General features: G+C 46.4%; 1 protein-coding gene across 2 annotated transcripts in view; it reads right to left on the bottom strand.

The window, feature by feature from the left end:
• The window catches only part of MFAP5 (microfibril associated protein 5), a 148,520-nt gene that overhangs the window by 82,471 nt on the left and 47,783 nt on the right, over window positions 1-18,266 (bottom strand). For both annotated transcript variants that reach the window (XM_078651443.1, XM_078651442.1), the window contains one exon: window positions 5,739-5,774. In XM_078651443.1, the coding sequence (XP_078507569.1) occupies window positions 5,739-5,774 (36 nt within the window). The remainder of the gene's footprint in view (window positions 1-5,738; window positions 5,775-18,266) is intronic.

Here is an 18,266-nt window from a genome sequence, read left to right as displayed (position 1 = left end):
TTATCTCCGCGAAGCGGAGCGCTGTTACAGATATATATCTTGTTTTTGAACGTTAATTTCTCAAAATGCACTGAAGCACATATATTGAGACCTAGCAAAGGCACATCGGGCTACCAGTCCCTAATATTTTACCAAGTTTCGTGCAAATCCATTCAGCCGTTCGATTATTATTATTATTTTTTTTTTTTGCCCCGCGGGACCCTTTTAAAACCTCCACATCAAACCTAGGGGGTCAGCGAGGATCTACTATGCCCCCTTATGGTCATTTGCCCCTTCGCTTTGGCCTCCTCTTGTCTCTCGATCCTACCGAGAGACAAGATGGCGGCCGCTACGTACTGTTTGGAATGTTTACAGACACCGGAGAGCCAATCAGCTTCGCTTCGCAAAGCTCCGTAACGCGAAAAGTACGCGAAGCGGTGCGCTGTTACAGATATATATCTTTTTTTGAACGTTAATTTCTCAAAATCCACTGAAGCACATATATTGAGACCTAGCAAAGGCACATCGGGCTACCAGTCCCTACAATTTTGCCAAGTTTCGTGCAAATCCATTCAGCCGTTCGATTATTATTATTATTTTTTTTTTTGCCCCGCGGGGCCCTTTTAAAACCTCCACATCAAACCTAGGGGGTCAGCGAGGATCTACTATTCCCCCTTATGGTCATTTGCCCCTTCGCTTTGGCCTCCTCTTGTCTCTCGATCCTACCGAGAGACAAGATGGCGGCCGCTACGGACTGTTTGGAATGTTGACAGACGCCGGAGAACCAATCAGCTTCGCTTCACAAAGCTCCGTTGCGCGAAAAGTACGCGTCCTGGAGCGCTGCCCGGTCCGCTGTTACAGATATATATCTTTTTTTAAACATTAATTTCTCAAAATCCACTGTAGCACATATATTGAGACCTACAAAAGGCACATCGGGCTACCAGTCCCTACAATTTTGCCAAGTTTCGTGCAAATCCATTCAGCCGTTCGGGCTAAAAGTGAGGCCAACCGCCCTATGGAAAACTCAATGTTAAAAACACGTTTTGGGACCCCCCTTTTTTCTCGACCCCCCCTGGACGAACCCCCCCCCAATTTTCAGGGGCTGCTCAGAAACAAAATGTGCCATTTTCCTGAAAATTTCAGCCAATTCCGTCCACAAACGCCAAAGTTATTAGACATAGAATTTTCAAAAAACCCATAGAGAAAAAATCCTAACTATATATACCTACTGGCGACCGCCAGTAGGTAATATATATACATATTTATACCCAATGCCACCTTCACATACAAAAGAGTCATTGCACTCTAGGGAGGGTAGAGCAGTGAACTTTATTTAAAAATGTTTCCCCAGAGACGCGTTTCGGCAAAAACTGCCATTTTCAATCTGGACACATCGTGTTGCCTCATACTAGCAAATGGAGCACGCACCTGCTGAGAAGTTCATATGCAGATTCTGTACTAACCACTGGAGCACACACCTGCAGAGAGGTTCATATGCAGAGTCTGTACTAGCAAATGGAGCACACACCTGCTGAGAAGTTCATATGCAGATTCTGTACTAGCCACTGGCGCACACACCTGCAGAGAGGTTCATATGCAGATTCTGTACTAGCCACTGGAGCACACACCTGCAGAGATTCCTATGCAGATTCTGTACTAGTGACTGGAGCACACACCTGCAGAGAGGTTCATATGCAGATTATGTACTAGCCACTGGAGCACACACCTGCAGAGATTCTTATGCAGATTCTGTACTAGCCACTGGAGTACACACCTGCAGAGTGGTTTATAGGCAGATTTATTTTGTACTATTGAATGGAGCACATGCCTGCAGAGAGGTTTATCTGCAGATTCTGTACTAGTGACTGGAGCACACACCTGCAGAGAGGTTTATAGACAGATTCTGTACTAGTGACTGTAGCACAAACCTGCAGAAAGTTCATATGCAGATTATGTACCAGTGAATGGAACAAACACCTACAGAGAGGTTGATATGCATATTCTATACCAGCCACTGGAGCACACACCCAGACAGTGGTTCATATGAAGATTCTGTATTAGCAACTTCAACAGACACCTGAAAAGAGGTCCATACGTAGATTCTGTACTAGTGAATAGAGCGCACACCCATAGAGAAGTGCATATACAGATTCTGTACTAGCCACTGGAGCACACAGCAGAGGGATTCATAAACAGATTCTGTACTAGTGAATGGAGCACACACCTGCAGGGAGGTTGATATGCATATTCTATACCAGCCAATAGAGTACACACCTGCAGAGAGGTTCATATACAGATTGTCTACAGGCCACTGGATCTCACACCTGTGCAGAGGCTCATATGCACATTCTGTACTAGTGAATGGGGCACACACCCAGAAAGGTTTATTTGCAGATTCTCTATTAGATACGGGAACAGACCCCTGCAGAGAGATTCCTATAAATGTTCCTTCTCTTGAATTGCGTCTTCTGACCAGAAAGGGGAGACACTATAGATACTCTAGAGTTTGACAGTCGTATAAGATCAAGTTCCTTGGCATGTCATAGTATTGGCCAATATACTCCTGATGCCAACCCTCTTAATGCCACCCTGTCGGTCAGCAGCATTTTAAATTATGTAAATTTCACCTGGAATGTCCCTCATAAAATGAACATTGCTTCCTGAAACTCCAAGACAAATGTGCAAAGTTGGCATCAGGTGGATGATGTTCATGTTGAAATAGTGGGGTATGTCACAACCCCCACCTGCACCCTCTGTGTAGTGGGCCTAGCATGCAGAGCTCATGCAAATTTACCCATGTGGCATTTAATGGGACGCTATGATACCAGGACTGATGTTCCCCAAAGCCGATGATTCCATCGCACTTGAGTTCCTGCAAGCGTCCCCCACAACTCGTGATCCAACAGAGTACCTCGCACCCGCTGTTACTAAGGCCTTGGTGTTGTTTTTCCATTAAGCACGTTCGAGCAAACACTATAATTGTTTTCCTGGTTAATTAGTTCCAACTGTCAAGTTGCACCTGCCCTTCCAGTAACATCAAAAAGTGAGTGAACTTACACATGTTTTCTTTAAGGATCATTGAGAACCTTCCAGTCTGCCATGTACTCCACATTTCACATGTTAAATGTTAAATGTGAGCTAGCTACATCCGTTGAGTCTTCAAAAGGATATATAAACCACCACCAACCCCAAGTTGTAGCTTGGCATCTCTATCTGCGGAACAAGCTTCACCCTTCCCACTCACCTGAAGAATCTATCCGGAACTGAGAAGCGCTCTATTCTTCTTCAAGTCCAAGTTGAACCAGTGGTTCCTGTGTCTCCAGCCACCTTGACGCCTCCTTCATCTCGTCCTCTTGCACATCTACTCCTGTTCCTCCCGAGACTCCCTGAGTCAAAGCCTCAAGATCTTCAAACTTCAGACAAGTGGAAGAACAAGACTAAGTATTTGATATCAGGTTAGTGTGCACTAATACTCCTATAGTAGTAAGCAGGACCGAGTATAAGCATAGTCAAAGGCTGTAGAATTTTCCTCCATGCCCTCTCTGTGATTTCCTGCACTGCTTCTTGTGATTTCATGCTCCAGACCCTACTTGCAAACTTGGCGCTTGAACTATGACTGCACGAGAACTAGAGACTTTAGCTCCATGTTTCTCTGATGAACAGTAGTGCCAAGAGAAAGCACTTAATTGCATATGATATATGTATGAACCTTGTACAGAGATCTGTGTTCCAGGTTCAATCCTTGGGAGTGCCATTAGTTCCGATCTGTGTTCAGAGTTAAGCCTTGGGAGTGTCTGTAACTTCAACATGTATTCCAAGTTTATCCTTGGGAATGCCAGCAACTCCAAACTGTATTCTTTGTTTATCCTTGAGAGTGCCAGTAACTCAAATCTGTCTTTCAAGTTGATTCCTGGGAGTGCCAGAACGTCACGTCTATGATCTTGCTTATTCTGCTCTCATTCTGTTTTGCTGATGTAGCCTGTAAGTGTATGTTACTCATGTCAAAGTAGGGCCATTTTGTATTGAGGCCTGTTGGTTCATTGATTGTAACTTCTTCCTGTTGTAATTCCCAATGTATTGCGTCTTCCTTAAACCAGAGGTTCTAGTCCGCTGCGTACCTACCTTGCAAACACAAAAGGTCTCAAAAGTGACAAATCCTGTTAACGCAGTGTTGTATAGCCACGCAGCAGATCCTGGGCTGCAAGTTTTTCTTTTCTTATTTTATACCAACCCCCTTTCCCCCCTGGGCCGTGCCTGTTCTAGGGACTTTGGTCCCTTGATCTAGTGTGGCTCTGAGAGGGATAGGAGGTCCAGCATCGGCTCCAGTGTCGTCTCCGCGGTTGGGATCAGGTGAGTGCATGACATGGGATACATTCCACCATCCTCCAATCAGCCACGACAAGTTGGACTGCCAGTAATGTAAATAATACATGTCAGACAAACAAGGAGAGGCTGTTCTAACAGTCTAAACACAACACATGACAATGACTCTTTCACCCTGAAAAGTCTGTCCTTGGACTGCATGTCACACCATCAACCAACCCTGAAGCATTGCGATTCGTCGTCCTAATTTCAGTCAATACTACGCAGTTGGAGAAATGTCTAAAGATGAGATGAGTATAGAAGTAGCTGAAGGGTGGGAAGGAAATCATTTAATAGGAGAGGACAGTGTTGTGAACTATTACAGCAAGTGTCACAAAGTCCAAAGCAGGTCTGTCGCTGTTGACATCTCAAGACACTCTGGCTACTTCGTAACTTTTGTTACTCTGCTCTCCTAGCTTCCTGGTGTCTTCCCAGTGTCCAGTGTGATTAGTCCAAGCTTCTGGCTGTACCAACCAGACTTCTGTTCATCTATCTGTTGTTAAAGTTAAGTCACTGTTTATTTTAAGCCAGTGGTTGCAGGTGGAACACATCAGCACTCTTTTTTGGACACCACCGCTTATTTTCCCTCATCAGATGTTGCCGGATGTATGTCAGTACAACGCGATATTTTACATCGCGGTACTTTACAACGCAGTTTCTACAACGCAAGTCGTTACAACGACTTGCGTTGGAGGGTGCCGATTGAGGATTATTATAATTTTATATTCCAACACCAGCCCACGTAAGAGTAGGGAAGGTGTTGGAATATAAAATTACAATATTCCTTAACCAACAGCGCTATCCAGAGCAAGTCGTAGTAACGACTTGCATTGTAATGGCAGCGTGGTAAAGGGAGTGGGGTGTAAACACCGCGTTGTAAACGATGTTTCCCGATGTTGCCTGGGGGCAAGAGAGAGAAAAACACAGCGGTAGAAAAGAAGAAGGAAGCCAATGACAGGGAAAAGAAGAAGGAAGCCAATGACGCAAAATGATGGAAAACGTGATAAACATAGAAAGCAGGGATTACAAAGACCCTCTAAGAGTGGGATAAACATGTAGGTAGTGTCTGGTGGTGAATTAACCCGTTGGCTGCTTCCGCTTTTTTGCGGCAGTGCGGCCGTTTTAAAAAACGGGCGCGGTCGCGTCGGCCATTGGCCGACGGCAGCACCAGTGAGGTAGTGCTGCCATCGGCCAATGGCCGACGGCAGCAGCCAACGGGTTAAAGAGGACTGAGGTGGAGTCAAGATCTTGCGGCCTTGGCATTCAGTACTGTGGCATTCAGTAGCACTGGTTGCGGGCTTCTGAGCAAAACGTTGGACCCTGGCACTTATTATTTTACAAATTAAGCACTAAAAGTGTGTCAGTAGTTAACAAAGTTTAAAAGCATACTGTACCCGGGGCCTCTTGGGTGGGGTCCGCAAGTGGGATCTCTGAAACAAAAAACAGAAGTTGCTTTAATTTTCAAAAGGTAGGTAAGGACACAAAATATATTAATTGAACTGCAAGTTATGTCAGGTAAATAGTCACAGGATTGGATGTAGCCAAAGAGAAGTGCATATGCCGTTCTTGGCCTCTCCCTTTCCCACTCTGTCTATCTCTATCACTCTGCTAAGTTCTTTTTCACAAATACACATATAGTGTGTGATAAACTACAAGAAATATGCAAAGTAAAATAGTACACATGAAGCAAAAACTAAGCCAATTTGAAACAAGCCAGAGAATCAAAACATAATCAAACTTCACCTGGGTTATGGTCCGACACTTGTGTCTCTAATAAAACTGAAGAAATTCTTAAAGTCAGTGGTAGCTTTTGAGTTGAGATTCTGACTTATCCTGACTATATATTGATCATTGTTCAGGAGTGGATCTGGTAACTGATTAATATGAACAATCTATTCATTACTGGTCGTAAAACCATGCAGATTTTCCAATTCTGTGGGGTTGAATGTGTAAATGTACCTCTTGCTGCCAGCACGTGGCTGCAGCTTCTTTCTGTGGTGGCAGTGACGCAACATTAGCCCACACAGCCCCTGCAGTGGGAGGAGCCAGAGCTCCATTGGGGCCCCTCCGGCACTGTTCACCGGTGGTGGCCCTGGACTCAGAAGACCAGTCTGGGCCCCGGGGGGAGGCCGTCCATGTACTTTGGAGATGGGACCCCTCAAGTTTTGTTACGCCAATGTGTGGTGGAACTGGATGGAGGAGAGTGTGATGAGTAGAGAGGGAACAGAGCAGAAGGATTGTGTGCTCCTCCCACCAGAAAAAAATGAGGGGAAAAAGTCCTTATGCAATTGTTTTGGGCAGAATTACCACCCAGTAAAATCAGATACACCTCTGCCTGCAAAAAAAGTTTTCCAGGTCAACAGGCCCACTGTCTGGTGCATCTTTTGGAGGTTGCAGGGAGAACAAGAGCTGTTAAGAGCTTGGTGAGCATCAGGTGAGCGGTGATGGGCTCTAACCGTTCAATTGCCGCTGGTGGATGATGCCATGTGCATATGCCATTGGTGTGGGTGCACCGGGAAAGCCACTCACTGGCTGCTGTCTTGAGGAAACAGTATGGCTGAATGGAACTTCTTTTGGTGCTCCAAAAAACAGCAAAAATTTAAACATCTACACAATGCTGTTGGCTTTAATGGGCAATCCATCCAGCGAATGCTCGGAACGATACGATCAAATAAGCCAATAGTTGAAGAGGGCGACCAGAAGCTCCATGTCTATTGATCATAGCAAGAGGTCTTGGTTGACCCAGACCTCCATGTAATTGCAAAGCCAATAGGTCTGGCGCTGGCTGGCAGCCTTCTTTGGCTTTGTCAATGCTTGTTTTGTTTTCCTCATGGTGCATGCAAAACTTTATTGTTGGGGAAGCTGCAGGGCTCTTGTCAATATAGAAAGAAATTCAAAAAATGTTTTGGGTCTCAAAAAGCATCCATTGCCATATTAGTGTCTGGCACTCAAGGGAACTACTTTGTGTTTGGATGTGCTCCTTGTGGATGGTTACAATGACGCCACTCACAGGGAACTTAGCCAAATGCTGAAGAGGGCGGAGCCTTGGCCCTCAGCAGTGTGCTGCAGTGGGTTGAAATAGAATGCAAATGTACAATAGCAGATCAATAGACTGCAGGCTAAAACCTCTATAAGTAGGTATATTTTACATATAATTTTAGTAAAATCACAAAGTATTTGCTAATGCCAGACCAAAAAGCGGAAAATAGCAACTTAAAGAAGTGCCACAGGACCCATGACTGGCTCCTGTGGCACCTCTGTACGTTGTTGGCATTTTCCACTTTTAGGTCTAGCTTTAGCGAAGACCTTTTGAGTTGGGCAAGCATTAATGACAGTGCGGCCTGACCCATTAAACCTGCCTCCGTCAGCTACCACTCGTTCCTATAAAACAGAGCCCGAGGTGGGGAATTTAACCCCATTGCTGCTGCCGACGTTCAACGGACGTCGCGTGCACTACCTCTGTAGTTCTGTGCACGTCCGGTGAACGTCACGGCCCCGCCCGTGCAATAGAACGTTCCACACTAGCGCGGAACGTTCAGCGCAGGTAACGGGTTAAAAGATGGGAGCGATGGAGATTGCTCCACGAATCACTCAGCAACATACTGTATGCGTTAATGAGATCTCAGTGGCGTAATGCAAAATTATGGCCTCCTCCGCAATATTAGGGGCCACTGGGTCTCCCATATCTCACAAATATTCACTGGCCTTGGGCTGAATGGTGCCCCTCGAAATAGCCGGGGACCATGGATGGGTGGGGACTCCATGCACCACGGGGTTGCATGGGTTACGCCTCTGTAAGATCCCCATGGCGATAAGTCCTAGAACCATTAAATACGGCAGCTTTTCTGAAGAATCAAGGATATTCTGGTTACATCACCAGTTAGTAAAAACACCGACCATTAGAGGCCAGGAATGCTGCTTCTAGGCTGGTCCACTCTGGTTTCTAATGGAAGTCATTTTGTTGATGCAACTGCTTCTGCCAGGCTTCCTCTGGAAGCCTCAGACTGACTCTTTATCCCTGGTGTCCCAGCACTCAGAGCTGTCATCAGGGCCGGACTGGGAACCAAAACCGGCCCTGGCAAAGTGCTCGGCCGCTATGCTATGCTGCAAAAAAGGCCCTGTACTAAAAACGGCCCCCACCCGTGCGGCGCACCGGGGGATTGCCCGGTGCCCGCTATGGCCAGTCCGGCCCTGGCTGTCATCAGTTTGTATCTCTGAACACACTGAACATGCCTCTCCCACCCTGCCTCCAGGTGGTGTATGTTGTTCCCTCAGAGAATGACATCTGCCTTGGTGGTGGGGAGGGGAGGGCGATGGGGCTCTCGAGGGCGGCGGCGATGAGCCCCTCCTCGCATTAGCATTGGTTTGGCGGTGCCGGTTTGAATGACTATCAAGTCACAGATACTCATGTGAAATATCAGGGGAGTGGTCCCTGTCCCAGGCAGATGTGGCTCATTCCAGCTGCATCTGGGTGGAACAGATTCTCCTCTCACTGTAAACAAGAAGAAAGGCCTTGCTCTAAGGAGCTTTGGTTCACCAATTTGTCTACAATTTCAGCTTCCCTGGTGTTCTTTCCCTGGCATCAAGCCAGACACCCTTTCAAGATCTTTGAGCTCAAGCAGTACATTTTTGTTCTGGCCTCTTTCTGTTGTAACAGAGGCAGGAGTGCCATCTTGGCACAGGTAAACATGCTTGACCTTAAATAATTAACCCCTTGCATGCTGATGACGGCCCCCATCCGTCATGCACTACGGCGCTCGTGTGCTGATGACGGCTGGGGGCCGTCACAAACCCGCCCACTCGCGATTTTGCCGCACAGGCGCAGAATCGCGGCAGCATGCAAGGGGTTAAGGAGCATAAATAACTTGGCAACATAGATCCAGAACAGCACTTTAGCAACAGATCCTGGACCGAGAACCACTTTAAACAAACTTAGATGATGAGTGTGCTTGAGCGAGGCACACGATTCTTACATATTTGCAGACTGTTTTCTCAGCACCTCATAGACGCACTGAAGTGTGTTCTGCAGCAGGGCCGGAGTGGAAATGCAAACCAGCCCAGGCAATTAAGTCGGACCAGCCCAGGGAAGGGGTGGGTGCTGATGGGTGCTGTTGAGTAGCAGTGCTGCTGCTTTTGTTTGATATTGATGCACTGCTGCAAAACCGGCCCCCAGTAACAAAACTAGCTCGACTCTTCTGGCCCACCGGGAAAATGCCCTGTGCCCGAAAAGGCTAGTTGGGCCCTGCTCTGCAGTCTTGTAGGGAGGGGTGTAAGCCCGCTGGCTCACGGCTCTTCTGTACTAAGATGGCTGCTGTAGAAGTAGACAATTTAGCCCTCTCCACGGTTTAGTGTCTAGAATACTCGCATACGCAGGGGCACATTTATGAAGGTTTTGTCTCGCACTTGCACTACACAAGGGGGCACAAGCTTGACCTAAGTGGGATTTATTTATCAAACCACACAAGGTTACCCTGCGTGGCCCTGCTTGGCTTGATAAATCTAGAGCATTGATACTCAAAGTATACCCAGGGGCACCTGTGGCCCTCCTGACCTTTACATGTGGCCCCCTGGTCCCCTGCAGCACTGGGATGCTCTTTATTCCACTCAGCACTAAAGCTTCCAAAAATGTTATATAACCAGACAGGTATTTATGTAAAGGTTAATTGATTTTGAATTGAAATTGGATTTATAAAGTGCAGCGAATGCCCGAAGGCGTCTTGGCGCTATGGCGCTATGTTAAAGAAATGAATGACTAGAGAGTCATTAACTTTCAGAACGCCTTTAAGTGATCTTGCAGCAAAAATGTAAAAAGATGTCTCTTCAAAATTGAATTTCATTAACATGCATAACCGTTTCACTTTTGTACATCAGATTGCATCCATACATTGCAAATCTTTTGATGTAATGCTCAATGGTCACCACATTGCTCAAGGAGACCGCCCTTGAACCCGTGATCGGGATAGCACTCAACCCAACACTAGGGTTGTCCTGAGTTTCAAAACTTGGAATATATAGCGTGAAGTGCTGGGCATTAAAGTCATCTCTTTGCTCCATCTTGAAGCCCTCTGGTGAGATTGGCTCCTTTAGGGACCAACGCAGTCTTCCCTTTAAGTATCTTAGGTTGAAAGGGTCCACTGGGTAAATCTGCACCAAAAAGCACTGGAGGGTAAAGGCCCAAAGGTATAAAAAACTCTGGATCCTGGTTTCAAAGCAGACGACACAGCAATATTATCTGGGACTCCTGGGATATCTCTCATCCTTGGCCCACTGGGGCGCATAGGGCCAGCGGCGCTCGCTGAACAGAGGCTCACTGGAGTCTCAGACCTGAATCTTGCAGAACTGGAGTTTCTAGGAAGGAGGACCGCAGGAAAGAGCTTTAGAACTGGCAGCAGTTAATTTGAGGTAGTGCTTGCCGGTGGGCACCACCTGCACTTATTATTAAGGACCAGGACAATTTATATTGTCTCAGAAGCCCTGTTTGTCACAGATTACGAGTAAACATAAGAGGATTCTGTTCTTCCGCTGCACTGATTTGTGGAGGAATAACAAACTGCAGCTAGTAGTGCCAGGTACAAAGCATAAGAAGCTACATTATGTGGCCAATGGTATTGTGGGTGATTGTATTAACCCCATCGCGGCGGGCTATTTCCCCCGCGGCGTGGGGGGGAGGGGGGCCGCGCGCGGCGCCGCAGTGCTGATGACGAGCTCAGCTCCTCATGCAGCACGGTGGCCGTGTGCTGATGAGCCACACCCACTCAATGGAACGCCCAGCACAGCGGAGTAATTATCCCCGCATGGGCGTTCCGCGGAGGCCATGGCGAGCTCAGCTCGTCACCAGCAGACGGCCACCGTGCTGCATGAGGAGCTGAGCTCGTCATCAGCATGCAAGGTGTTAAGTGCCCTTAAGTCAACAGTGAAGTGAGCCACAACCAACCAAAATGACTTCTTTAGTCATAAGATATGGAGGTTCATATGAATAACCAGCCCGCAGCAGTGGTGGACCGGGGCCGAGCCAATGGTTGATGTGGAGGGCAGGCCTCCTTAGAAAAAGTTTGAACATCTACTCTTATTTATTTATTGTTTATAAATTAAAGCACTAAGAACTGGAGCTTGAAAACTGAAGCTGAAGGGACTTTGTATCAAAGTACAGGGGCTTACAGGTCTGATACTTGCAGAACTGAAGTGTGCAGGCGCGGAGTGTGCAAAACTGAACCTTCCTGGACTAGCGCTTGTAGAATTTAGACTTATGGTCCTGGTGCTAGCAGAACTAACTCAAGCTTGCAGGCCTGGAAACTGCAAGACTGGAGTGCGCAGAACTCATGTTTCTAGAACTAGAGCTTGCAGAATTTAGACTTATGGTCCTGGTGCTAGCAGAACTCAAGCTTGCAAGCTCAAGCAAGTGCGCAGAACTCATGCTTTTAGAACTAGAGCTTGCAGAATTTAGACTTATGGTCCTGGTGCTAGCAGAACTCAAGCTTGCAGGCCTGGAAACTGCAAGACTGGAGTGCGCAGAACTGATGCTTCTAGAACTAGAGCTTGTGGAATTTAGGCTTACAGGCCTGGTGCTAGCAGAACTCAAGCTTGCAGGCCTGGAAACTGCAAGACTGGAGTGCGCAGAACTCATGTTTCTAGAACTAGAGCTTGCAGAATTTAGACTTATGGTCCTGGTGCTAGCAGAACTCAAGCTTGCAAGCTCAAGCAAGTGCGCAGAACTCATGCTTTTAGAACTAGAGCTTGCAGAATTTAGACTTATGGTCCTGGTGCTAGCAGAACTCAAGCTTGCAGGCCTGGAAACTGCAAGACTGGAGTGCGCAGAACTGATGCTTCTAGAACTAGAGCTTGTGGAATTTAGGCTTACATGCCTGGTGCTAGCAGAACTCAAGCTTGCAGGCCTGGAAACTGCAAGACTGGAGTGCGCAGAACTCATGTTTCTAGAACTAGAGCTTGCGGAATTTAGGCTTACAGGCCTGGTGCTAGCAGAACTCAAGCTTGCAGGCCTGGAAACTGCAAGACTGGAGTGTACAGAACTGATGCCTCTAGAACTAGAGCTTGCAGAATTTAGGCTTACGGGCCTGGTTCTAGCAGAACTCAAGCTTGCAGGCTTTGAACTGCAAGACTGGAGTGCACAGAACTGATGTTTCTAGAACTAGAGCTGGAAGAATTTAGGCTTACAGGTCTGATGCTAGCAGATCTGAAGCTAGCAGGCCTGGAAACAGTAGGACTAGAGTGTTCTGAAGGAAAGCTTCCAGAACTAGAGCTTGCAGAATTTAGGCTTACAGGTCTGGTGCTAGCAGATCTGAAGCTAGCAGGCCAGGAAACAGCAGGACTAGAGTGTGCTGAACGGAAGCTTCCAGAACTAGAGCTTGCAGAATTGAGGCTTACAAGCCTGGTGCTAGCAGAACTCAAACTTGCAGGCCTGGAAACTGCAAGACTGGAGAGTGCAGAACTGATGCTTCTAGAACTAGAGCTTGTGGAATTTAGGCTTACAGGCCTGGTGCTAGCAGAACTCAAGCTTGCAGGCCTGGATACTGCAAGACTTGAGTGCGCAGAACTGACGCTTCCAGAACTACACCATGCAGAACGTACCCTTATGGGGCTAGTGCTAGTAGACCTCGAAATTGCAGGACTGGATTGTGCAGAAGTGACACTTCCAGAACTAGAGCTTGCAGAATTTAGGCTTACAGGTCTGGAGCTAGTAGAACTGAAGCTAGCAGGCCTGGTAACAGCAGGGCTGGAGTGGCTACCTTGAAGGTCAGTGAAACATGTGGCACAAAGGTTAGGTTCTACCTAAGTACTGCTGGAATACACAATTGCTGACTGGAGATCTTGTATAATTACTTTTAAAAAACAAATTTATGGCTGAAATCACAAAATAAACGAGTTTCATTTAATATGAGACAACTTTTTGGAACTCTATGTTGTAGGTTCCCTCCCTCTTCCTCACAAGTAAACCCCTCTCTCCCCCCCGGAATTCGCTGAGCCCACAAAGGAGGATACTCCTCACATCTGGGGACCAAAGCCTGCAACAACCTTCCCCTGCCCCTAAGGACCGCCCCAACGTTCCAGCAATTCAGGAAAGAACTCAAGACCTGACTGTTCGAATGATTAATCCCTACAAAGTAGCCAGCATCCCCAACGACTCGAGACCCTCATGGGTGATTTGCTGTGCTTTCCAAATCCCGATTGATTAATTGATTGAATCATGACTGATAGCAGGATACTAATCGGCAGTGTAGGGTCCCCTTCCCTCTTTCCTCCCCTATATTAGCATTCACATTAACACTAGGCAGTGAGAATGAGGTGTTTAATACCCCGTGGCTTGCTGCTTTCGGCCGTTGGCTGACGGCAGCACTACATCGCTAGTGCTGCTGTCGGCCAACGGCCGACGCGGCCCCGCCCACCTTTTAGATCGCCCGCACTGCGCCGAAATAACGGCCGCAGTTAAGGCGGTAATATGTTTTGACTTCCTTCAATGGAGGTACTAAAAATGAGACATACTGGCAAGGATCTGTGGAATCTGACATTGTATTTGTCGGGCCACCCATTGTCAATGCGTCCAGAATGGAGGAGAGATGTGAGCGCATGAGACTGTCTCTCGAGTGCAACTCTCTCAAAGTCCTCGTCTTCCAAGAGATTGTCAGAGTGGCCTCTCGTTTGGCGACACCCCGGAGATGAGCCCCAATATTTGTCCCTGGGTGGCAAGTAGGGGTGGGCGGTAAACTCTGCTCTGCCAGCGGAGTTTGCAGAGTTCTGGAAAAACTCTGTCGAACGCTGTGTGGTGGAGTTTTCCTTGCATGCGGCTCATTAAAGTTAATTTGGTGAGCACAAGCGAGAAAAATTGAGTGCTAGGACAAGTCCTGGTACGATTTCTCAATGCGGGCGGTCGCAGCAGGTCGCGTCTGTTCGCGTTCAAAATGCTGCTGCTTGACTTCAAAATCTACTCGAGCAGCAGAAAGAAGCAGCGCCCTCTGGCGCTGTGCGTAGTGCCATTTACACTGATTTTACAGTGGGGAAAAATCTCCTGGTGCTAAAAATCAGCACGAGCAGGTCAATGTGCAGAAATTACACCACTTGTGGAACTCCACAGAATCTCACAGAGCCTATACGTAGCCTTGCAGAATTCTGTGAAGTAAAACCCCGCTAGTTCCACCCACCTCTAGTGGCAAGGCAAGTCTCTGCTGCAGTGGGCAAGCCTAGCAGCCAAGATACCAGTGTGTCTGTGGTGCAACTCCACACATAATGCCTTTGTGGCCACAAATTGTGTGTTTTTCTTTTCCTAACACAGATACTGTTCTCTCACTGCTGTTTCACCTTACCACTTCTAACTGGGAAACATCCTTTATAACGAAACTTTCACAACGTGGTACCATTACCACGCAGGTTTTACAACGCAAGTCGTTACAACGACTTGCACTGGAGGGTGCTGTAGGATAGGGAATAGTTTAATTTACTATCCAACAACTTCCCTACTATCCATGGGGACTGGAGTTGGAATAGTAAATTAAACTATTAACTATCCAGCGCCCCCCAACGCAAGTCTTTGTAACGACTTGCGTTGTAAAACCTGCGTGGTAACGGTACGCGTTGTGAAAGCACGTGTTGTACCGTCATACATCCTTCTAACTCATTTCAGGTTGGCCTCCTTTCCACAGTAAGTATTAGTATTAACCAATCAATCGTGGCCACCACCTTAGTGCCTGACCCTTCCTGGTTCCTCTTCCCTTTAGTTCCTGTATGTCCTTCATAAAATTAGCATGGACCTTCCATTCCTTGCATGCAAATGCTCCAGTATTCTTTTGACGGTGTTCTCTTTGTCACCTGAAGATTCTGTTCATCTGTACAGAACTTGTACGTCTCAGTGGGATAGAGAGAGAGAGTGGGTAGCGGGTTGACGCCGCCTCTCCCGGTTCTGCACGGCGTGCTGCTACATCCACCTTTACGCACACTGGTGTTTAACATTTACAAGAGGACACTCCCAGGGATGCTTCAGGGGTATAAACAGCCCCACCCACGTGACTCGCACCCTGGCACTTAGAACTCAATATTAGTTTTGTAGGTGGTAAGTATGGTGAGCCCAGTGATAGGCGAAAGATGCCAGGTTCACAGCCCTGCCCTCCGTACATCAAGGAGGTCATTTAATCCACATTGGGCAGCTTGCCTGACAACAGAGCTCATGGTCACACCACCCCGTTGGAGGGCCATCCATACAATTTAGAGATTCCGGCATGTCTATTGAGAATCTCTTTGTATCAGTGCTTAATTTGTAAAAAAAAACATTACTGCCGGGGCTCTCGTGAGGAGGCCACTGTAGCTTGCACCACACGTTGCCCCTGCCATGCTGCCAATGATAGTAACAACACAACAATTAACCATCACACTCCTACAAGTGTGACAATTCTGAGTATTTCAGGCCTCCAAAGCTATAAGAATGGCTGGGCAGCAGATAATAGTCATTTAATTGTACATCGAATTAATAAAATCATTGTTGTTATGGTCATCTCTAAATTAGCAAGACAGTGCCACCTTGTGGCAGACTGTCAGAAGAGCCTGTGTTGACAATTAAGTGCTTGTGCCGAGCACTGGAAACCACCGGCTCAAATTAAGCACTGCTTTATATTGAAGTGAACCGCTGCTGCAGCAGGCCCTTTCAACGGCACTGAAGGTTTGCTGAGCAGGTACCATGTTTAAAGCATCTACTTGGCAAACGTGTTTCTGTAGAGAATACAAATTCCCAAACCAGGAGTATATTTTCTGTAAACAAAAAACAAACACCTTGAAATTCAGCGACTTTTCGCCCTGCGTATGGAACTCATTATACATTTTCCATGCCTGTGTTATCCACGCCTGGCATAGCAGACACGAGCAGGGAAAATTAATGTCAGACACTGTGGGGCATATTACCAAGGGTGGCGATAGGCAATTATCGCCGGTTTAGCGGCCGTTTTCGGCCGCTAAGCGCCGATAATTCTATCGCTCTATTAGCAAGCTGTCACTAACTGATGTTAGCAACAGCTTTTAGGCGATAGCGAGCGGTTTGGGGCCCGCTTTGCATGTCAGCGATATTTATCGCTAATGACATGCAAAGTGGGCGTACCCAATTGCTAACGTCGCTATCGCCTATTAGCAAGGCAGGCGTAGCGATGGAAATATTCCCGCTATCGCCAAAAACTAACCCCTGCTCGGACCAGTTCTTAGCCATGTTATCCAATGAGAGGTGGATAACATGGCTAAGAGCATGTTGTCGCTAATGCATGAATTTCGCTGTATTCTCAGCGATATTCACGCATTTCGCCTGATTTTTATCACTTTTGAGATAAACTTTGCTAATAGCACGTTATCTCAGCGATAAAAACCGGTGATGCGCGGCGATAAAAATATTGCCACTAACCCTACTTAGAGATAAATATCGCTATTTGTTGGTAATATGCCCCTCTGTTCTGTTGGCGGACGGTCCACTGGCCCAGGGGTAACTACTGCGGGAGCCAGTTTTATCTCGGCCTACGGTGAACCAGAGATTTTTCCAGCTCTACATTTACTTTTCGAGCAATTACTGACAAGCTCCTTTGGACACTTCTTTGCCCTTGTTGAGAATTCAGTTGCGAAATTTAGCTTTTGCTTTAGAATGATGAGATTTGTAGGGTTTTCTTCCAGATGTCAGCTGTGCAACAGAGTTTTCAGAGTGGTCTTGCATACAAAACATGGCCCTAATATTGTTTACCTGAGAGTTATATAAATAGAAGGATTTTTACTACTGGGGAGAGATAGATGAAGATTACTCTAGTTCACCACTGCATCATATGGTTTGATCTTGGGCAAATTACTTCACCTCCCTTCCTCCATAGTTGCCCGGTCTGTAAAACGTGGGCTCACTTTCAAACACGTCACTTGAGTCTTGGATGCTCTCTAAAAACTTTGGGGCCGATTCACAGAACTAACTTAAGACAAAATCCTAAACTTACTACTTTTGGTATTCACAGAAGGCATTTAGTAGTACTAAAGTTAGGATTTTGTCTTAAGTTTGACTTGAGACTTAAGATAGACTTAAGACAGACTTAATACAAACTTAAGACAGACTTAGGACAAACTTAAGACAAAATCCAAACTTAAGTCTGTCTTAAGTTTGTCTTAAGTCTGTCTTAAGTCAAACTTAAGTCTGTCTTAAGTCTGTCCTAAGTTTGTCTTAAGTTTGTCTTAAGTCAAACTTAAGAAAAAATCCTAACTTTACAACTAGTAAATGCCTTCTGTGAATACCAAAAGTTTTAAGTTTAGGATTTTGTCTTAAGTTAGTTCTGTGAATCGGGCCCTTTACATTTACCTTGGCAAATGTTTAAATGCTGGCTGACAGATTTGATAGGACGTCATTCGTCCTTCTGTGAAAGACAAAAGATCACCGGCTGCCACAGCACAATCAGCTGACCATCTACTTGACTTTCACATTTTAGGGTACCCATGCCCATTCCAAAACCCCTCTGAAAGGGTTATGGGTGGAGGTAAGGGCACACCGCATTTACTTTGCTTCATGTACATTTGAGTGCTAGAATATTGAACTTTTCTGGCATTTCCCCATATTTAGGCATCCATAATTAAGGATTTACCGAAGATGTCACATACTACACCATCAGCTGCATAATTCTAACTCAAACAAATTGCTGAGTGTTGTAACCATTTCTTAAACCGGCACTAATGTGGTGAAAACTTTGCCACGAGATACTAATGTTTGAAAATGACAAAACAATGAACTAATATTGCTTCAAAATGTGCTGATGAAATGCCGCACAATGGGCCTCATTTATGAAAAGTGCCGCATCGCTGCGTGAAAACAGGGATGCATTACTTTTCATTGCGCCCTCCTTGCGACACCAATGATGTGTCATATTTACAGTATGACGCATAATGGCGCAAGGAGTTACAGATACATCAGT

The sequence above is a fragment of the Lissotriton helveticus genome, chromosome 7 (assembly GCF_964261635.1).
Source record: "Lissotriton helveticus chromosome 7, aLisHel1.1, whole genome shotgun sequence".
Classification (NCBI taxonomy): domain Eukaryota; kingdom Metazoa; phylum Chordata; class Amphibia; order Caudata; family Salamandridae; genus Lissotriton; species Lissotriton helveticus.
Note: the sequence above shows the minus strand (reverse complement) of the source record. Positions and strands in the feature narration are given on the sequence as shown.